This window comes from Photinus pyralis, unplaced genomic scaffold, assembly GCF_008802855.1.
Source record: "Photinus pyralis isolate 1611_PpyrPB1 unplaced genomic scaffold, Ppyr1.3 Ppyr1.4_LG9, whole genome shotgun sequence".
Classification (NCBI taxonomy): Eukaryota; Metazoa; Arthropoda; class Insecta; order Coleoptera; family Lampyridae; genus Photinus; species Photinus pyralis.
In genome coordinates, this window is record NW_022170878.1 from 16,890,428 (window position 1) to 16,911,052 (window position 20,625).

The window sequence follows — 20,625 nt, forward strand, 5'->3', positions numbered from 1 at the left end:
ACAAACGCGAATTATTTGATATATATTTACAAATAGTATGAATAGTACAAGTTCAGGTGGTACTTAAATACAAAATAAGTTACACACTAATTATACAAATTTTTATATGGATACAAAGATACAAATATTGGTATGAATGAGTACATAACCTAAAATACTAGAGCGAATGTTTTGAATACTCGAAGAAACGACTCCTTCAGTCTATCACTTGAACAATGTAAAGCACGAACAGCGTATTCTTGTCAACAATTCTTGTGGGCGATACTTATATCTTGCAGGTAGCAATAGAGAATGCCCGCCTGAGCCATTACGTCCACCGTACCTGTCGCCAGCAAATCTTTTTGTTTATTGCTATCCGATTTGCCGCCAGGCCGTAAAAGCGTCGGACCGAAAACCGTCGCCAAATTGTGAAGGGACATCTTGTTCTCGTTCTCGTGCTGGTTTATACTAAAAGACGATTTTAGGTTAGGTCTCGTTCAATTGGCCGCCGTAGGAACGTACCGAATTAAGTGGTCCAAAATAAACTGAATCGTCGCCTTGTTCTGCTGCGGCAGTTTCGTAAAGCACTCCTTGAGCAGCTCCATTCGACGAATCAGATTTCCGTTGCTCTGATTGAACGCCTCCAAAAGCGTCGGGTACAGTTGGTCCGTGTACAGCGCCTCGGGCAACTCCCGCAGGTACAGCTTGAGCACGCCCGTTACCGAATGAATGTCCACCTCTTTCAAGAGCTGCTCCGCCTCGTACGAATCTGAAACGTCTCCGGCTGCGGATGAACCGCGTGGCGATAACGAAAACTTACTGCTTTCGAACGACTTTTTTAGTCGAGCCAGATCGGACGCGGAACCGGACACCCTGTATATGCCGACTTCGGACATTCCCCGCCTTTCGACTTCACGTATGCATGCGGACACGATAAACGGTATATCGCGTTTTTGTCGCCTGTAAGATGTTAATACAATTAACTGCTAGAAGGTGAGGGGTTGTTTCTCATGCACTCATTGCCAAAAGCGCGGGATCTTCCACTGATACCTTTTGTTTAATAATTACGTGTTATAAGATTAGATTTAAACATCTTGAAATTTATCTCATATTTTTCTCCGGTCGCCAATAAGAAGTTTTGTTATCGCTGCGTACGCCAATTAAATTTTGGTCAGCAACAAAATATATTTATTTTATTTCTTTTAAATTATTTGCCGCCCAACGTGGGATATCTAACAATATATAGTTCAACTGAGAATACTTACTTGCAAACATTTTGAATTTTCTCCCCGAACAACGAGCCCGCTTTACCGGTAGGCACTCTCCTTAGGCTGACCTCGCAAGGTACAAACTTTAAAGCCACACGAAGGCTGCATCCATTTAGCTGCAGGATTTTCTCGATCTGATGCTGCCCGAGCCACTGGCGACTAAGCTTCTGCGTATGCTTACCGAACAGGTTCGCGTGAGATCCGTTCTCGCGATACACCAAGAACCGAAGATTCTCGCATCCTTCCAGATCGATGACAAACGACTCGTTCCACACCGGCGTACTCGAATTGCACACCATCTTTGTTTTCGCCTTGCGGAAGAAGTGCCCGTAGAAGTCGACCTCAATGCAGACGTAGAGATCCGCGCAGTATTCCATTCCCATCAGCTCGCGGATCGTTACGTGAAGATCGCCGACGAGCAAGCTCTCGTCGTGCCCGCTGCGCAAGAGGTACGAGCCCATGTTCGTCTTTAAAAACGTTCGGCACGCCGTAATCCACGTTTGCAACTCCAGCATGCTGAAGTTGACGGTGGGCGCAGGCGGCGTGCTCGTCTGCTGCAAGGTGTGTATCGCCTCGATCCACTGCGTCCGCTCGAACTCGGACGAAAGAAAGAAGATGAAGGTCTTCTGCGTTTGGCGATGCTTTATTCTAAATACTAAATTCGGCGAAACTAAGACGAGTTGACTTTCTAGTTCTAGCAGTCTTTTTCGATACTTCTCAGATCCTCTTCCGAGCCGCAATTTCTTGTCCTCGTTTTTCTCCTCGTGTCGTAACTGGTCGCGCACATTTGATGCTTGCGACTTTAAGGCCACTATATTTGAGGAGGACACCTCGTGCGGATTCGCGGTCGATTCCTCCAATATATAGATATCCTCCACCGGAATGAACCACTTCAATTCGAAGGTGTATTTTTCGTTACGGCCCGACGACTATAATGGGAATTTTTACAAAAAAATATATATATAAAAGGTCCTCCAAATTTAGGAGCTAGCTTAGCAGAATAATCTTTAGTGGTGATCTCTTTAAACCGTTTTTGAGAGCTTTTACAAAAATATATATATAAAAGGTCCTCCAAATTTAGGAGCTAGCTTAGCAGAATAATCTTTAGTGGTGATCTCTTTAAAACGTTTTTGAGAGCTTTTACAAAAATATATATATAAAAGGTCCTCCAAATTTAGGAGCTAGCTTAGCAGAATAATCTTTAGTGGTGATCTCTTTAAACCGTATTTGAGAGCTTCGGGGTGAATAAAATGAGTTTAAGGTTATTGTTAATTATAGGTAATAATTTGTGCCATTGATAACAGTATAAGCGAAGGTCAATAGGGGAGTCCAATAACTCAGAACTCACATATTGATTGAATCGCCTATTTTGGTTTGTCATCGTATTAACATCTGCTTTTTAGTGTTCTCTGAACTGGGTGTCATTAATAAATTCGTCACGGGATGACGTCACGCGTCAGTTTTACCTACCTTGTACTTCGCACAGGCAATTACGTCATTAAATAAAAATAAATGCCTCAGCTTTCGATGGCTGTCGACTAACTCTACGATAAAGGAATTTTTGACTAGACGCCTCTGAGCTCGGTCCGACGCCTGAAAAACATGTAAGATTAATCCGAGTTGACGCGCGACTTCGTCGACAATACGTACGGGAAACATCGACTTGGTCTGGATCATGTTGAACTGATCCAGAAATACTTGGGTTAACTGCAGCGCCTCCGAGAGGCTGCTGTAATCGGGATGAGTTACGGGCGTATACTTGAGGAGATCGTGCAGGACGAGCGCGTTCTTTTGTACACGCGCGACGGGTTTGTGGAGGAGATCCTCCAGGGAGATGGACGGACCTCCCGATAACGTTTTGCAGATAATGTTTTTCGTTATCTCGCCGAATTGCGTGTTGGAGGCGCTGCATTTGCGTACCGTGTCGATCGCCCTTCCGTAGTTTCCCAAGAAAGCACCATACATCGATAAATTTAAAGCCTGAAATAAAGAAACTTTACAATAGGGCAGTAGACTTTAAGTTAGCAGCATCGGACAAGGATAGAGACGGTCGGGACCTGCTATAGTCCAGGTACGTCGAGAAGCGCGGAGACGACACTGGTTAAATAATTATTTGAAACGAGGCTGAGAGATGGGGGGGAAGCGAGACAGTTTGTCAGTATTCGAGTTGCTTGACGTGTCAAACGTTAGATTTGTCTCGTGCCGTCTCTCTCGTTTTGTTTTTGTTTTAACTGAAAACTGTAGTTTTAACCGAATTTGTTCTGTTACGAGTGGTAAAATTTACGCGAAGGAACATTTTCGAGTCGGTGAATTGCTTTTAAAACCAAATCAAATGGAAGAAGTGGTTGTTTATCAGTACCCGTTAAAGGGAGTATCGATCGTTTGCTGCGTGATATTTGTTTTTCTGGCCCTGAGGGCCTATTTTTCTTTCAGCTTATTTGATTGATTTATGTCGAATTTAGCCCAAATAACGACATAGATTTCGAGGCGACTACTGAATGTCTCAAATTAATAAAATTTACATCAGTATCGAGATTTTCGTTGCGACGAAGTTTTTTTAATACTTACCTGTGTTTTATTGTGGGTGGTTTTAGAAACCATTTGCTATTTACATAGTAATATTTTATATTTAAATTTATCTTAAGGGAATAATAGTAGACTCCCCCAGAACCAGTACATACTTAATTTACAATTAATTCATCTGTGACCTGATGAAACGACACGATTAAATTTGCATGACACATCACCGACCGGTACAATTAAGGCGTAATGAGTGAACTACGCTCATAAATTGGCCTAATCAAATCCAATTAGCGCGCATACTCACCATATTTTTAAAACTGTCTCCTATTTTGCTGTCCCACTTTTGCGCGTGCCTCCGTAAGCTCTCCAGAAAATTGGAATGCAACAAATGCAGTTCGGGAATTTTATAAAATATCGTCCGAAACTCCGCCTCGGTTATGACGGGATGCGACGTGCCCAACGTCGCCTTTATCGCCTTCATGTACTGCAGCATGACGTTAAGCCATTCGACGTAATTCGCCTCGCTATCGATAATATTCGACAGCATGCACCTGTACATCCTTTCGACTTCGCCCTTGCTGTCCCCGTCCTAAAACTCAAATTAGAAGTGGCGTACAAAGCCTCAACGTACATGACTGAATTTCCGACGCGCCGAGGGGGTCGTCGACTCCAACGAGCTCGAGCTCGCGTACGAGCCCTCGTCGGTGCTCCGCCGCAACTCGGGCACTTCGTCCTCGTCGCTGCTGCTGTGACCGTCGGGTCCCGAACGTTTCCTAATCACGGACGTAATAAAAACACCTCACCCGTTCAACACTTACTTAATGAAGTATTCGATGTTTACGTAATTGGAGGCCGTCCCGGGCGATTGGGGCTCCGTTATGTCGCTGATCTCGCTTAGGGCGCTTCGTTTTGCCAGAAGCGGTAGCGTGCTCGATGTCGTAAAAACATTTTCGGTGCTCGACTCTTGCTCACCTTAAATTTCGATAAGTTTAGTTTTCCATACACATTTTCGGTTTTCTTGAATTACGTCAGGGATCAAAAAACCGTTTGTGATTGGTGGCGCAAGGGACATTAACCAATTGAAAAGTTTGACATCGCCATTTTGAAGAGAACTCGCCATTGTGGGTGTAGAACATTCAGAAGGGGGCCATTCAAAGTTGAATTAACAGACAAGATAATATTGAAGTTTGTTTTGTAAGGTATGCAACATTTTAAAGCGACCTACGTACTTTACTCAACGCGTTTTTGTGCGATAGATCGATGGTGTATTAGCGCCGCAATGCAAAGAACTGACACAAAGCTAACGCTACAAACCAGAGCATTCTACGATGATTCCTTCGAGAGTTATACTTAAAAAACCTTTGCAGCCGACCGACCGTCCGAACAGCCAAAGTGAATATTTTCTCAAAAACGCGCTAAAAACCTCTATAAATAAGAAAACTGACATTGCGCAATATGTGCATATCTGATTTTTACAATATGCGATATACCTGTTTTTACTAGAAGCATCTGTGGTTAAAATTTCAAAAAATATCCCCATAAACAAGAAAGATAACATTATGGTAATCTGATTTGTACAATATGCGATATGCTTGTCATTACTAGAAGAATCTTTAGTGTCAATTTAAAAAAAAATATCTATTAATAAGAAAGTTCACATTGCGCAATATGCGCATGCGTACATCTGATTTTTACAATATGCGATATGTTTGTTTTTACTAGAAGAACGTTTGGTTAAAATTCCAAAAAATATCTCCATAAATATGACATAGCGCGGGTCTCATTTTTCCAAAATACGATATACCTGTTTTTACTAGAAGCATTTGTGGTTAAAATTTCAAAAAATATCCCCATAAACAAGAAAGATAACATTATGGTAATCTGATTTGTACAATATGCGATATGCTTGTCATTACTAGAAGAATCTTTAGTGTCAATTTAAAAAAAAATATCTATAAATAAGAAAGTTCACATTGCGCAATATGCGCATGCGTACATCTGATTTTTACAATATGCGATATGTTTGTTTTTACTAGAAGAACGTTTGGTTAAAATTCCAAAAAATATCTCCATAAATATGACATAGCGCGGGTCTCATTTTTACAATATGCGATATACCTGTTTTTACTAGAAGCATCTGTGGTTAAAATTTCAAAAAATATCCCCATAAACAAGAAAGATAACATTATAGTAATCTGATTTGTACAATATGCGATATGCTTGTCATTACTAGAAGAATCTTTAGAGTCAATTTCAAAAAAAATATCTATAAATAAAAAAGTTCACATTGCGCAATATGCGCATGCGTACATCTGATTTTTACAATATGCGATATGTTTGTTTTTACTAGAATGTTTGGTTAAAATTTCAAAAAATATCTCCATAAATATGACATAGCGCGGGTCTCATTTTTACAAGATGCGATATACCTGTTTTTACTAGAAGCATCTGTGGTTAAAATTTCAAAAAATATCCCCATAAACAAAAAAGATAACATTATGGTAATCTGATTTGTACAATATGCGATATGCATGTCTTTACTAGAAGAATCTTTAGTGTCAATTTCAAAAAGAATATCTATAAATAAGAAAGTTTACATTGCGCAATATGCGCATGCGTACATCTGATTTTTACAATATACGATATGCTTGTTTTTACTAGAAGCATTTGTGGTTAAAATTTCAAAAAATGTCCCCATAAACAAGAAAGATAACATTGTGGTAATCTGATTTGTACAATATGCGATATGCTTGTCTTTACTAGAAGAATCCTTAGTGTCAATTTCAAAAAAAAATATCTATAAATAATTAATAAAACTTTTTTTAATTTTGGATACCATTTTTTTACTTTTTGTAAACTCGCAATTGCCCCTCCTGCAATAAATTTTTCGGAAATGATTTAATACTTTCCTTTATAATTCATTCTATTGTTCTGAACTGTACTGAGTTTTTTTAAAAAGAATTTTTGCTGAATACGGGAGCCAACTCTGAATGTATTTGTGCACTTCAATTTTTTGAATTTTGCGAATTTTTCGAAATTGTAATACCTTTTTAATTTGGTTCTTCGAATTTTGCGTGTCTTTTTGTTAAATTTTTCTGAATACCTTGACATTTTTGAATTTTTTTAATTTTAGAAATGTTTCTGAATGTTTGTCTTTTCAAATCCTTTTTTGAATTTTTCTATATGTTCAGAACTTTCCTGAATTTTTGTGTACGATTAATAATGTATTCAGGGGACACACTATCAATTTTTTGGTTTTTTAAATTTTTTCAAATTTTTTTGAATATTTATTTCAATTCTTTCAATCCTCCTTTTGACTTCTTTACTTGCGTACACCTAACATTACCCTTTTTGCTCCCCTAAAGAAACAAAAAAAATTGCAAAAATTGGCTAAAAGCACAAACCTGTCAATGAGATCTTTAAATTTTAAAAACAGTGTCGAAAGAGGGTACTCTCAAAGGGCAAATAGAAGGTCTAGATGAAATGTATCTATTTGTAAGATTGTGAGACACTCTGTATATTCGGGAGAACATTTTCTGAGTTTCCGAATACGTACTTTGATCATCCGCTGCTACCGAATCGTAAAACGGCTCATCAATACCGAGCTGCTCGGTCGAGGACACGAGAGATTCATTGCTGGCCGAACTCTCTTGCGCGCTACTGTTGGATCGCTGCACGGGTTTAATCGGCGGTCTAAAAACGTTCGTGCTGTCAATTTAATATTGTCGTGAACCGACTTACCTCGGAGGCAACTTCAGAGGTGACGATAAATCGACGGACTTCAGTCCGTTGACTTCGATAACCGTAACGAAACTGCTGGGATCTATGCTAGAAGGCGCCTCGTCGGAATGCGCTAAACTTTCGGCGGATATTTCGGATAAGCGAGCCGAAAGTTCGCTGACACACTGATTTACGGTACAACTGTCGAAACCGGGAGCCGCTTCCAGAGGTGGTGCCGTAGGTAGATGATTGTCGATCTACAACAAAACCACGTTTTCCCCGCGCCTTATCACGTTTGTTTACCTTATCAGCGATGACATCATTCTTTATTAGGATTTCCTCGCCCTCGGTCTTTTCCTGCTCGATTCTCTTCTTGTGCTCCTCGACGTCGTGCAGCAACCGTTCCAAATACTCAACGTAAAACTCCTCCTTCTCCAATTCCTCTTTCAAGAGCAAAACTTTGTGTTTATGCTTTGCCAAATTTGCCCTGACATCCTCCTCCCAAGCTGCAGGCAGTGAACTGTGGGGAAATCTTTGCGACCACACCTGCTGGAAATCGCCGAAAACACTCATTTTATTTATAACTATCACATGGAAGATTGCATCTTGTTATTGTTGCAATTTTTGTACTTAATTTTAATTAATTATACTCGAAAAAGAGTGTAAAAGCTTTAATTGACTACATTGACACTGACAGTCGGTTAAAGAACTAAACAATTATTATTAGAAACAATTCTTATTTCGCATAAAAACTATCAAAAGAGCTAACTTTTTTAAAACAGGTGAGTACGCGTTATACAGGATGACACAATAGTAAACAAAATTGATCCATGAAGTGTTTCATTAAATTGCATTACATTACAAATTACACAACGTAGCTGTGGTATGACAGGAAATCCAGGACAAATAGCTGTGCACTCTTGTGAAGACGTCCGGTTTACCTCTAGCGCAAGGAATACCCCATGACACCACGCCGACTTGCTTACCAGAAGCAACTAGCGGACCTCCAGAGTCACCCTTAAATAAAAACTTTGTTAATCTGCATTGTATGTGCAGTCGGCAAACCTTGCAAGCACCTTCGCCTTCCTTAGTAAAAGTACAAATATTAGTTTCTGTAACATCCCCTTCGTCTTGGTGCTCCTTCGCGCATTTATCATTCGTGATTGACACCAATTTAATAGTTTGCAACTTGTTAGGTGACGCTCCGGGATACTAAAACACGGCCGTTACCTTCCGTGCTCGCGCGATCAATAATTATCCTTACCTTGGTCATTCCCCATCCGGTCAAAACCAATTCGACGTCACCCGCAACATTTTCTTCAGATAACTCTATTTTGCTTACCCCAGCGTTGAAAGCAATGGGACTGTGCAACTCGATAAGTCCGATGTCGTTCGCAATGGTTTTCGGATCGTACTCCTCGTGGGGAATAAGTTCCTCGACATTGTAAGAAGCGCCGCCAGAATCTAGCAGGTTGGAACCAGCTACAACCGTAAAACCCTTGGTGCTTTGCCTGTGGGGCTCAGAGGATCAGCATTATGAAATTGACGCGAAGACACTACTTACTTGTAAATGCAATGGGCTGCCGTTAAAATCCAACGATCGCCGATTATTGAACCCCCGCAGAAATGTCGCCCTCTTCTACGCAACGAAACTTGATACGGGAACGCTCCGCTTTCCGCATCGGTTCCGCCAACTATTTTATTTTGACTGGCGTCTGAAAATCAAACTTTGTAACTGTTATTATGTTCTGATAGGGTGGATTACAGCAAAACTCTGCCAGAGCACACAAAACGAAAATCAAAGAACGCATTTTCGAAAATGTTACCTTTTGCAATTGGCGTAGCCTTTATATAGGTAGGTACTCCGGTTTAATTTGCATAAATAAAGTGTGCATTTAGTGTGTCAACGAAATGTATCGCTCTGGATTTGAATTATTCACACTGGATATCAACTCGCGTGCATTAGATTTAGAATAAGTTTACCATTTACATATCGCGATAATCCAACCCCAGTTAAACGAACCAAAAAGTTGTTCAACAGAAATAAAGTCGGACAATCGGCCCTTAATATTCACAACGGAGATCGAGGGTCGCTATTTTCTCGCTCTCGCTTAGCAACGTTTAATTTTCAGTGTGAATTGCGGCTATAAACGAATCGGATTGGATTGGAATGATTAAAGATGGCCGATTAAAGTAACTGACGCCATTTTGGAGCGTTCTGAATTTCTAAGAGTAGGGACTAAAAAGAGAGTCTGGCAGGTTTTGGACCACTTTTAGTGCGTGATTTAATTTGTATTAACAAGAGAACACCCGAACAAGGGGTGGCAAAGGACCACTCCCTTCATAGTATCCTGGTTAGGGTTTGGATATAGAACTTGCTAACGTAAAAGATCAACCAATAAATATTGAACAAAAACAAAGCAACACTAGGACACAGTATACAAAGCTAGAAACAAGAAAAACTAAGAGAGAGCAGAACAAAAAGCAGATCAATTGTTAAATAAAACCACCCAGAGTTATTGAAACTAATTTAATCAATTCTGCTTAGAAAACGATTAGGTAATTGTAGCCTATTAATTTTATTCGTTCGGGCAATATCTGGAAAGTAATGCAAAAAAGCCTCCCAGGCAATTTCCGCTAACGTCGGAATCCTAACCCACGCAGAAAATAGCTTGTTATTCCGCCGCAACGTGGTCCCACCTTCCATTCCGCCGAACACGTACAATTTACCCTCGCGTGTGAGCGCGACCGAATGGAAGTACGGAGATTTCGGTAAAACGTTACGAGCCAACAGCGTCCACTGCAACGTCGACAGTTCCAATCGCCACAGATCGTTGAAGGCCTCCTCGTTGTTCTCGTATCCTCCCAGCACGAAGACGTGCACATCATCGGCGGTCTTCATCTGGGCGAGAGCGTGACACCGGCGATTGGCCGGATAATTGTTGGTCGGATCGGGTTTAGCCTTGATCTGTTTCCATTTGCGCGTTCGTGTGTTGAAAATGGGGATGTCGACCAAATCGAAGGACGATATAGCGGTCCCTCCGCCGATCATGTATATGTTTTTACCGTCAAATGCAAGTTCGTGCCTGTAACGTCCGATAGGGTGGTAGACACCGTTGCACTGCTGGGCAGTCTCCGTTTTAGAATACAATTGCTTCCACACGCGCGAGTGTTTATTTAAGTTCACCCTGTGCACATCACAATTATAAGAGAAGCAGTCGGTCCCACCGACCGTGTACAGCATATTCTTGTGCATTACCACCGACTGGCCATACTGCCGCTTCGGCTTCTTACCGTGAACGACAAGCGACGAAATTCGAACCTCCTCGTCTAGCTTAATCGTGTACAACTTATTGCTGCACTTGAACGCGAACGGAACACCCGTGCCACCGTACACCACCAGTTTATCTTTGCGACGTAGAACAGAGCACGAGATCACCTCTTCGGGAAAGTTGCCCGTTATATCGAACATCCTCCATCTCTTCGTGCAAAAGTTGAACTCCCACAGTTCTTGGTAGCCGTCATTTGCCGCTTTCGGATTATACCCTCCGTAGAGATACAGCGATTTCGAGTTACACACGATACGGTGGGCATTTCTCGGTTCCGGAACCGGACAATCCTCGGAAGACTCCACTAATTCAAAGTTGAATAATTTAAAAGTGTACTGACTGTCGGTATCATTCATTATAACTGATTTTTGCTGGCTCTTTTTTGAATTTGCTTGCTTTCACAAAAAAATAACAGTCATGAAGTTTGCAAACGAGAAATTGTTAATTTTCTTTGGCACGTTGCCAGATTTACGATTATTATTGGTTTTGTACGATGAACGAAGAATTGACTGACCAATTCGGGACCACTTTGACCTTGAGATATGCGCATGCGCCAATCAAGGTCATTCGATTCGGTTCTGTTTACCAACCGAAACCAATCGGTTTATCGGGCGCAGGTTGTTTAAATAAACCTGATTACTTAATGTTAAACTGACCTACTTCTTCTGAACAGAGCTGTCCATTAACGCTTCCAATTATTTCAATGGTGCATGGAGCAACACTGAAAATTGCGCCTCCGGTTTAAGTGAACGCGAATAAGAAGTTACGAATTGCAAAAATAAATGTTTTCTATTCATTGAGCATGATGTGTTGCCTACAAACCAGGCTACACAAACATCGAGTGCCCATATTAAAATTAGGGATTTGCTTGAATCTCCCCAATCTGCCGTTTTTATTGAGGGTAAGGAGGGCCTCCACGAAGGAATGGCCCAGGGCCCCGAAAAACTTAAAAACGGCACTGCATTTAAGGAATAATAAGTGCAACGTTGCTATTAATCGCATAAATTCAAATAAAATTTTAAAAGTAGCTGCGTAAGTGGCGACATCTCAACTAGACTTCTAAAACTATAATTGATAGAAAGTGTATCGATTGCCATGGAGATGGCGCACTAGTATTTATTGTATTTAATCTATCTATTCAAAAAACGGGCATTTAAACTACAATTGCTCTACAGATCTTGCAAGACTCCGTACATTTTGAACTGCCATTTATTCAGACTTCTCAATCAAAAGTTATACCTAGACTAGAAACCAATTTCGAAAGAAAACTCAAAGGGCTGTAACTTTTGAACTAGTAGCCCAATCTTGGAACTGTTTGAAATTATGGATTCTACAGGCCACATTCTAAAAGAAAAATTTTTTCCGGGTCGATCTGAGACAATTTTTTCTTCGACGCTCAAAAAAAAAGGCAGTTAATTACCTTCCTTTTTTACCAAAAATCGACTACACCAAATTTTCTCGGAAAACACTTTTTCATATTAATTTTGGTGCGTAGAATCCAAATCAATTTGTACTTTTTCGATCAAACTTCTCAATCAAATGTTATAGACTAGAAACCAATTTCGAAAGAAAATTCAAAGGGATGTAACTTTTGAACTAGTAGCCCATTATGGCGATTTAACTCGTGTATTGGGAACAGATACTTTATTCAAATCGTCAAAAATCTAGGTATAGGTATACCAAAGAGGTATACGGACGGCCGTCCGTTTACCCGCCCTGTCCTTTGGCATTCCAAAAACGCTACGACGCAAAGAATACGAATTTCGTGGTTTACTCCTTTGACAGCGAAAGGCACAAATCCCAAAATGTTTATAGCTTTGCCTGATTTTTTAGAATCAAAGCAGAATACATTGTGCTGACATCTGTCTTTATTATTGGGGACTAGCATTTTATCGCTAAATGCAAGACACTTTATTACCACCATTATTTTAGTTGGAACTTACACCTCAAAGATGTCGCCACACTCATTTAGTAATGTACTTTATGAAACTAACGTTAGATGTCAGAGCGCAGTTTTTAAAAACCATAGAAATATGAAGTTTTAACCTCAAATGCATAATGAATGTTTGTTTATTTAACAGCCCGAAGTTAGTTACTCCTATTCATATTCAGCCTGAATGATATTTCCTATTTGCCTATGCTATTTTACGTTCTATCCCCAATAAATTAGGCGGAGTATTAGCTCTATTTTTATCAATTTTAATCTTTATAATTATGCCTATTTTTAATAAAAAAATTCAAAGAAATAGATTCTACATTCGCTTTTTTTTAAGGACATTCGCTTTTTGGGTAGTACCAACCTAAACGGGAAAACAAAAAATAACTAGAACCGGGCTGTCGTTACATTCGCTTTTTTTTTCAACGGCCATCGAAAATGATGGCACCGGGATCAATTCTCATCCCCTTTTTGGAAAATAGCCCTAAACCCCGACAAATTCGTCCCCGAAGTTGACAAATTGCGCAAGTGTGCGAGTGAGTGTGTTTTGCACGCGGAGGAAAAGGGCGCCGTGGAGGCCCAAGGGCCCACCTAAAACCCTCTACCTGTAGTTTTTCGAAAAGTGCCCCACAGTTCGAGAAATTCCCTTTTGGTTGGTCAATGGCGCGGTATACGAATAATGCAAGTTGCAATTCAAAATTGATTTATTACAATTGAGTGAGTTTTGCACGTGGAGGATAAGGGCGCCGTGGAGGCCCAAGGGCCCACCTAAAACTCTCTACCTGTAGTTTTTCGAAAAGTGCCCCCACAGTTCGAGAAATTCCCTGGTGGTTGGTCAATGGCGCGGTATACGAATAATGCAAGTTGCAATTCTAAATTGATTTATTAAAATTGAGTGAGTTTTGCACGCGGAGGATAAGGGCGCCGTGCAGGCCCAAGGGCCCACCTAAAACCCCCTACCTGTAGTTTTTCGAAAAGTGCCCCACAGTTCGAAAAATTCCATTTTGTTTGGCCAATGGCGCGGTACCTATATGAATAATGCAAATACCGCGCCATTGACCAAACAAAAGGGAATTTCGCGAACTGTGGGGCACTTTTCGAAAAACTACAGGAAGAGGGTTTTAAGTGGGCCCTTTGGGGCTCTACGGCGCCCTTATCCTCTGCGTGCAAAACTCACTCACTCGCACACTTGCGCAATTTGTCAACTTAGGGGACGAATTTGTCAGGGTTTAGGGCTATTTTCCAAAAAGGGGATGAGAATTGATCCCGGTGCCATCACTTTCGATTGCCGTTGATTAAAAAAAAACGAATGTAACTTCAGCCCGGTCCTAGTTATTTTTTGTTTTCCCGAGTAGGTTGGTACTACCCCAAAAGCGAATGTCCTTAAAAAAAAGCGGATGTAACTTCAGGCTGGTCGCGAACAAAATGTTCTTGATTCAAAAATTAAAAATGGCGGATTTTAATGAGCCGGTTCATTAGCCCCGAAAAGTAAAAGAAATTTGGAAATCTTAAACAATAGGCTTTCACATTTATGCCTGGTGAGCCTAAATAATGTCCGATTCCGAAGAGGAAGTGTGCTATTACGGCAAGCCGTTGGAGCCCTACGATGAAGGTGACCAAAAATTGAGGTTAGGTTTACAATTTTGTTTATTTACTACTAGACTCCTTCCCAAAGAAGCGCCCCATTTCCGTTGAGGAGCAAGTGGCGAAGGATGCGCAGGGACGTCGTCGATTTCATGGCGCCTTTACCGGAGGTTTCTCCGCGGGATTTTACAATACGGTCGGATCCCTGGAGGGTTGGGCTCCTGCCGAATTTAGAAGTTCGCGAAGCGAGAAGGCCGAAAGCCGCGTGCAGCGTCCCTCTGATTTTATGGACGACGAGGATATTGGCGAGTTCGGTATCGCCCCGCAAGCCGTCAAGGCAACCGATGAGTACGCCAAAACCAAAAAACGGAAAAAGCAAGTAAATAGGTATAACGCTTACGATCTGTTCTCTTTTAAAGTGAGGTGTTGTAGATTTTTTCCGACGGTCCCATTCCCGGTGAGCCGGTATTGGACACTCTGCTGCAGGCGGGAAATGAAACTGTCGGCTATTTTCTGATGAGGAACATTAACCGGAAGAATAGAGGGGTGGATGACAAGTCGGGACCGAAGGTGTACGGATGTGCTATGCCGAAAGATATTGAGGATGAACCTTCGCCCGTTGAAAACGACTTGCACCGAGTGTACACGGAGTATTTGTCAAAACCGAAAATCAACACGTACGGGTTGGGGTATTTCGGGTTGAATAAGACTCACGTTAACTTATTTCAACCGGCTAAGCTAACCGTTCGCGAACGTAACAATAAGAAGCTGTCGATTGCGGGGCAGGCGTTCGGTGTGGGGGCGTTCGAGGACGAAGACGAAGATATATACGTTAAGGACGACATGAGCCATTATGACTTCGAGTTGACCGCGGAAACTAGTAAGGAAAAAGTGGCACAGTCGGAGAACCTCGTTTTCGGGGTGTTCGTAGTGGCAAAAACCGCCTCGAGCCCGGTTCAAAACTTCCCACCGCCCGTAATTCCGGGAAGCTTCTCGGGGAGGCACAACATTAAAAAATCGAGGTTTGAGCCTGTCCTCGAGGAACCTAAAGCTCCCGAACGAAAAGAGATGGATGCCACGATTCGTGCGAAATATCTAGGCGAGAATTCCGCAAAAAGCCACACTCCATCTGCTCCGGTAGTCGGACAAACTAAACCGAAGCCGGTGGAAGAGAAACAGCCGGTCAAAACGGTCGACAGTTCCTTAATTTTCGACCGCTTTGTCTCGGCAAAGCAAGAGGATGACGTCACGAACATGCTGGAGCCGGTGAAGCCGACGGAGACAACGCACGGTACGTCCGAAATGCACGCCGCCGTCAAATTGAAAATGTTCGGCCCGCTCACGCGTGTCACGTTAACGTGGCAGCCGAACGGTTTGCTGTGCAAGCGATTTAACGTGCCGGAGCCAAAGCTCGAAGTTACGGAGACGAATAAGAAGAGAACCAAAAATCTCATCTTCGAGTACCAGAAGCAAGTCGACCGGGAGGTCGACCACAAGCCGGGTTTGTCCGTGCAAAATGTCATCGAGACAAAACCCGAAATCGCTCCCACTCTTGAAGTTGAGGTGCAGGCGGAGAATGTCATCCCGCCGACACCCGAGGTACAGAAACCGATCGATGAAACCGAACGCGTGGACGTGTCCAAAAATGCGGACCTATTCAAAGCGGTCTTCTTGAGCAGCGGTGAATCCGAATCTGAAGGGGAAGAGCGAGATGACGAAAAAGAGAAGGAAAGGAACGAACAGTTGACTGCCAGTGTAGTGTCGGAACCGTTGGTCCCAAAAATAAGGCCAATAAAGGAAGGTATACTGTCGAACATTCAATTTAAAAAAAGAGAGCCCGTTGAAAATAAAAGTCGGGTGCCGGAAGCCAATCCCGATATGTACGGACCTCAGTTGCCCGTTACGAAGGTATCCGTGCAAAATAACATTATGAGCGTGACCCATAGTGATGACGAATGGGTCGAAAAGGATGAAGTCGGTAAAGAAAAGAAGCACAAAAAGAAACATAAGAAAGAAAAACATAGGAAGAAGCATAAGGATAAGAGTAAGAAATAAATGTTTTTGTATTATTGGTTATTTATTTCTTCTAAACCTCCATGGACTGCCATAGTACCAGATTTATTTAACCTTTTTTCGTATCAGACTAAAGAGAGTACAAAAATTTTATTGCGTTATGTGACCGTCAACAGTCTAATACACACATTTGAGGAAGAAAAATGTCAAAAAGAACTTTTGACCCTCGTGGTACTTTACGTTTACATTGCGGCACGTCAAATTTGGCAACTGTTTCCTGCTGTTTTGATTATTTTATCGCGTTTGGCTACATTAGCCGATAAAAAATCCGTTAATTTTATAACTAACAATTACAGAAGACTCGCTGCTGTATTCTGCGCCAAAAGTTAAATAACTCAAAAATGCCCACGGGTTTACTAAGAAAAAGTACGCAACTGTATTGGTATACAATTGATATGAGTAGGTAATAGGTGCCTTATATCGACAAATGGGAGGGTAAACAGGCGAATACGCTGGCCCAAACCTAACAATTAAATGACCTATTATATATAAGGTTCATCATTCCAATGACTAACATAAAATTGAGTAGCATTCTAGCCGCGATTAAAGGAAATCCCATAACAGGTCGACCTCGCGCCACGCTCCACCAAGAAGACCGCGCTCACTCCGACGACAGCGCTCGCCGCGTGCACTTCAGGTACTATTTTGTTCCATAAAACACAATAGCATTTTATTTAGCGTCGCCCACTAAACCAGTGTTATATGTTTTTGATTATGTACTTTATGTTTTTAGTTTATTTAATTTAATTTGACATAGTTAATGTCAAGGTTTTTTTTTAGTCGTGCTCATTTCCCTTGAACAATGCTAGTTATTACAGTAGCTAACTGGAAAACTTGCCAAATTCGTCGTGGGTTTTCGCGAGTTTGTTTAGGCATCATTTAGCTACTTTTTCATGAAAAAAAAATCAAACCAACGCATTTAATTTTTTTGAGAAAATTAACCGTTTCTGTCGGAATGTCGAAAAAAGCCCTCAAGCGGCGATATGTGAAACTAACAAAACTTCAAATATTATAATATTTGTAGCCGAAGAATAACTCTTTTCAATTAACACGAGTTTGTTAAAATCGGCTCAGTCGTTTCGAAGATACAGGGTGTTCCTTACGGAAACCTTTGAATACCCCCACCACTTCATTTTTAGGGATACAGGAAAAATTGTCAAACAAAAAAGGTTCAGATTATCGTCAACTTCAGAGACCGAACATTTTTTTTCTTAGGTTAATATGGCGGAATTCACAGAAAAATCACTTGTTTAGATTCCAGATTGCAGTTACGCCTCCTAGCGGCCAATGCAGAAACTTAAAAATATTTTGCAGGTTTGTCTCGTGGCCGTTTTAGTAATAAATTTTTTTACCGCAAGCCTCTACGATGGACAGGTTCCCAGATACAGTACCTCGCATTCTTATTTGGCCACCCTGTACAACCTTATTTGGCCACCCTGTACAAACCAATTTATTTCGATAAGACCTTTCATTAGAATACCATGAAGGGTATAGAACATGTGCCCCCCCCTCCCCCAAATTGTCTAAAGTTTAACTTGGTACCACTAAAGGCATGCGTATGCAAAATTTGAGGCCAATTGGTTGTCGTGTGTAAAAGTTATGCACATTTTACTTTCAAAAACAGCATCTCAGGAAATAATTCGTGGGGGGGGGGGGGGCCATTCTAGACAGCGAAATTTGATGGCCGTCTGGCACACGTTCAAGGACAATTGAAGTCGTTGATGTAGCACTGTCTATATGGCCGCCTACATTCTCTTCCATTGTTGCATCAAAGATCTTATGATCTTTGATTGCAGCATGATGCTATGTAAACATACTTTAGTGCTGACGTCATAATACACCGATCATGTGCGCGAAAACTAAGGAAAATTCAGGAAACATGAACTGCTTTATTCTTTTAATTACCTACTTTGTTCACCCATTATAGGGTAATTACAATTCTTTATACTTATGAAGCATAACAAAGAATAATCGAGACTAATTTCTATCCCAGTTAAATGCTCCTCACTAGCGGCATTATGTGACAATACCTACTCTGTAAAATCTTTCCGAGTAAACCTTTTCATAGGAGAGGGAATACAAAAATAAGCTTTTGGTTTTGGCAATATACTCCGATAATGAATTTAAAATCTGCAAAAATACTGTTTATTACAGGAAAAAAATCACGACATTAAATTAGGATTAAGATTAGTAGTCTTCCAATATAATACTGTGGTTACCAAATCACAAAGGACGGTCAGGTTCCCAATTCATCCTTAAAAGTTTTAAAGGAACTTTTAGCACATTCAAAGTGGGATCACCAAGGATGTTGCCTCTCTGAAACAACTTCGTTTAACCACACACAAACGGAAAAATGCAACTTAAAAACCTTGCTGGCGTATGTTTTCTGTAACACCTCCTTTAACTGTAACTTTTTAATGTAATCAACTTCCTCGCCGATATTTTCACCCTTAAACACCGCCCCCAAATTCTCAAAGCAATCCATTAGTATCCGCATCGCCTCCTCCGGTAGCTGCCTGGGAGCCTTACCGGCCATCAGGTCGATGAGGTACTCGTAACACAGCCTAAAAAATTAACTCGCTTAAGTGCGACAGAGCGGTAAAGCTTACGTAAGGTTCTTGTCCTGTCGCTCCTCGAATAATTTGATGAATCTTAGAGCGGTGACGAGGTCGCGCGATGCGAACGTGTCCGGGCTGTTGTCGCGGAAGAATTCCAGCCAGCAGTCGATGGGCGCCTGCCGTTGGGTGCTTGTGATGCCGTCGTCTTTTAGCGCCCGTATCGCTTTCCTTTCGTACAGGCGCAGCGCTCGTTCCACCTCGGTCTGCGACTTCGTAGGTATCATTTTGGCAATTGCGTTTATGTCGGTCGATCCGCACTCTTCGAGCGCCTCCAGAAGATTAGCTTTCTCATCTTCGGACCAGAAGAGGTTCACTGAAATATGTTACATTTTTAGAAGATTAGCATTTTTATGTTTATTCTCACTTATTGCACACTTCTACTTCGAAAAGAACGAAAGTGAGGTTAGAAAACTACTTGGTAGTTCAAATCTAATGTTATTCTTAGCAGTGTTGCCAGACGTATTTAAATACGAAATACGAACGGAATTTAAACGTGGAGAGGTGCCCACTAGATAGCACCCTGGTTTATGCCTATGTCTTGGTCATGCAGTCCACTGTGAGGTAAGGACGAGCTAAATACAGGTGGTGTTGGTATTATAGGAGTGGGAGGGACTCAATAGAGAACCCTTGGAAGATGTCTTAGAATCTTCCCTTCTCCAAGGAAGATACCATAGTGGTGATCCTGGGAGAAGAGGTCTTTACGGTCTTTTAGCTGTGAGGTAAGAGGAGAGTGAAAATGCCATATAAACATTTTTATTTTAAAGTACGTTTTAGGCCTGCTGTGTAATCGAATAATGCAGCATTTTTAAATTCCCCTTTCATATCGAGAATATAATACATAAAACGATTTTTAACTTTAATGGGTAACTGTGTGGTGGCGTTCTGTCGCGTCTGCTGGCAACTCATATTTTCCAATCCGACAGTCATCATTCGGTTGACTCCGAACGGTGCGTACGTGACAAATGTCACCTTTGAACCGCCCTTGTGCAGAACCAGATACCTAACCGATCTTAACGTATACATCCAGGATATTGCCAAAATACCGTAACCTACAATTGAAATGAAAAACGAGCGCTACCGTTTCGACACTCACCAAGTAGAAATGAAAGGAAAGCGATACCGTTCCTGTACTTATTTTCGCCAAGGTTAATTCGCTGATACCAAGGCGCACCGGGCGAGCTTGTACTCGGTGCATCTCGTAGCGATGTGTAGGCAAACAGGGATAGGTAGGTCCAAAAGCCGAACTGGCATACTGCGAATATGTTCAATAGCTTAAAAAACCTGGGATTATCGTACTTGTACAAAATAACATCTTTAACGAGATTGGTGTTCACGATCGGGCTTTGACTTGTACAAAATTTAGGGGTCGTTTTAATTGCTCTACAAATCTGAAATACTCTCAGCTTATTCGGAAGAAGACACAACTTGTGCAAAATCATTTTAATAAATATTTTTTATATACCGTTTAAAGGTTATGTTTAATTTAAGTTCAAATGTAGAGTAGCAATTGACCGATTTTGTGTCGTTAAACCTACCGTTTCAAAATGTTAAACTATAATGCGTTCACACCTCTAGAAGTAGTATGGGGTCTTATG

At 41.3% G+C, this 20,625-nt stretch overlaps 6 protein-coding genes and 1 long non-coding RNA gene across 7 annotated transcripts; 2 read left to right on the forward strand and 5 right to left on the reverse strand.

Annotated features, from left to right (window-relative positions):
• Positions 1-9: 9 nt before the first annotated feature.
• Positions 10-8,205, reverse strand: LOC116180469 (active breakpoint cluster region-related protein). Its single transcript, XM_031500467.1, has 12 exons — positions 7,794-8,205; positions 7,512-7,747; positions 7,327-7,463; positions 4,589-4,742; positions 4,402-4,543; positions 4,075-4,359; positions 2,898-3,227; positions 2,718-2,840; positions 1,245-2,176; positions 800-939; positions 502-748; positions 10-447 (listed from the first exon to the last, which is right to left on the reverse strand). Exons 1-12 carry the CDS (start codon positions 8,061-8,063, stop codon positions 243-245), a joined length of 3,201 nt encoding a protein of 1,066 aa, XP_031356327.1. The 5' UTR covers positions 8,064-8,205; the 3' UTR covers positions 10-242.
• Positions 8,206-8,348: 143 nt separating this feature from the next.
• Positions 8,349-9,963, reverse strand: LOC116180025 (chymotrypsin-2-like). Its single transcript, XM_031499849.1, has 5 exons — positions 9,256-9,963; positions 9,055-9,205; positions 8,755-9,001; positions 8,556-8,702; positions 8,349-8,507 (listed from the first exon to the last, which is right to left on the reverse strand). Exons 1-5 carry the CDS (start codon positions 9,299-9,301, stop codon positions 8,349-8,351), a joined length of 750 nt encoding a protein of 249 aa, XP_031355709.1. The 5' UTR covers positions 9,302-9,963.
• A 57-nt stretch (positions 9,964-10,020) lies between these two features.
• On the reverse strand, positions 10,021-11,175 carry LOC116180026 (kelch domain-containing protein 10-like). Its single transcript, XM_031499850.1, has one exon. It carries the CDS (start codon positions 11,173-11,175, stop codon positions 10,021-10,023), a length of 1,155 nt encoding a protein of 384 aa, XP_031355710.1.
• A 3,005-nt stretch (positions 11,176-14,180) lies between these two features.
• LOC116180470 (G patch domain-containing protein 1 homolog) lies at positions 14,181-16,408 on the forward strand. The gene is made up of 3 exons (XM_031500468.1): positions 14,181-14,367; positions 14,417-14,718; positions 14,772-16,408. Exons 1-3 carry the CDS (start codon positions 14,307-14,309, stop codon positions 16,392-16,394), a joined length of 1,986 nt encoding a protein of 661 aa, XP_031356328.1. The 5' UTR covers positions 14,181-14,306; the 3' UTR covers positions 16,395-16,408.
• Positions 16,409-18,530: 2,122 nt separating this feature from the next.
• Positions 18,531-19,550, reverse strand: LOC116180491. Its single transcript, XM_031500494.1, has 4 exons — positions 19,395-19,550; positions 19,022-19,343; positions 18,781-18,976; positions 18,531-18,728 (listed from the first exon to the last, which is right to left on the reverse strand). Coding segments are annotated over exons 1-4 (612 nt in total). The 5' UTR covers positions 19,396-19,550; the 3' UTR covers positions 18,531-18,635.
• Positions 19,551-19,581: 31 nt separating this feature from the next.
• Positions 19,582-20,285, forward strand: LOC116180492. Its single transcript, XR_004147134.1, has 2 exons — positions 19,582-19,749; positions 19,805-20,285. It is a non-coding gene; the product is annotated as an uncharacterized LOC116180492 (long non-coding RNA).
• On the reverse strand, positions 19,703-20,550 carry LOC116180490 (transmembrane protein 223). Its single transcript, XM_031500493.1, has 2 exons — positions 20,124-20,550; positions 19,703-20,079 (listed from the first exon to the last, which is right to left on the reverse strand). The coding sequence occupies exons 1-2, from the start codon at positions 20,467-20,469 to the stop codon at positions 19,784-19,786; spliced, it is 642 nt and encodes a 213-aa protein (XP_031356353.1). The 5' UTR covers positions 20,470-20,550; the 3' UTR covers positions 19,703-19,783.
• Between the last annotated feature and the right edge of the window lie 75 nt (positions 20,551-20,625).

Bases quoted from the DNA above. Each gene is read 5' to 3' on its own strand.
- LOC116180469 (XM_031500467.1), bottom strand. From the start codon at position 8,063: ATGAGTGTTTTCGGCGATTTCCAGCAGGTGTGGTCGCAAAGATTTCCC. The intron at 4,360-4,401 runs GTACGTTGAGGC...TTTGAGTTTTAG, and splicing joins CGCGTCGGAAATTCAGTCAT to GACGGGGACAGCAAGGGCGA. The intron at 2,177-2,717 runs GTAGGTAAAACT...TTCCCATTATAG, and splicing joins TTGCCTGTGCGAAGTACAAG to TCGTCGGGCCGTAACGAAAA.
- LOC116180025 (XM_031499849.1), bottom strand. From the start codon at position 9,301: ATGCGTTCTTTGATTTTCGTTTTGTGTGCTCTGGCAGAGTTTTGCT. The intron at 9,002-9,054 runs GTAAGTAGTGTC...TGAGCCCCACAG, and splicing joins GCAGCCCATTGCATTTACAA to GCAAAGCACCAAGGGTTTTA. The intron at 8,508-8,555 runs GTTTGCCGACTG...TTTTTATTTAAG, and splicing joins AAGGCGAAGGTGCTTGCAAG to GGTGACTCTGGAGGTCCGCT.
- LOC116180026 (XM_031499850.1), bottom strand. From the start codon at position 11,175: ATGAATGATACCGACAGTCAGTACACTTTTAAATTATTCAACTTTGAA.
- LOC116180470 (XM_031500468.1), top strand. From the start codon at position 14,307: ATGTCCGATTCCGAAGAGGAAGTGTGCTATTACGGCAAGCCGTTGGAG. The intron at 14,368-14,416 runs GTGACCAAAAAT...ATTTACTACTAG, and splicing joins GTTGGAGCCCTACGATGAAG to ACTCCTTCCCAAAGAAGCGC. The intron at 14,719-14,771 runs GTAAATAGGTAT...GAGGTGTTGTAG, and splicing joins CCAAAAAACGGAAAAAGCAA to ATTTTTTCCGACGGTCCCAT.
- LOC116180491 (XM_031500494.1), bottom strand. The intron at 18,977-19,021 runs GTAAGCTTTACC...TTAATTTTTTAG, and splicing joins CGACAGGACAAGAACCTTAC to GCTGTGTTACGAGTACCTCA. The intron at 18,729-18,780 runs GTTTTTAAGTTG...AAGTTGTTTCAG, and splicing joins AGAAAACATACGCCAGCAAG to AGAGGCAACATCCTTGGTGA.
- LOC116180490 (XM_031500493.1), bottom strand. From the start codon at position 20,469: ATGATTTTGCACAAGTTGTGTCTTCTTCCGAATAAGCTGAGAGTATTT. The intron at 20,080-20,123 runs GTGAGTGTCGAA...TTTCAATTGTAG, and splicing joins TTTCCTTTCATTTCTACTTG to GTTACGGTATTTTGGCAATA.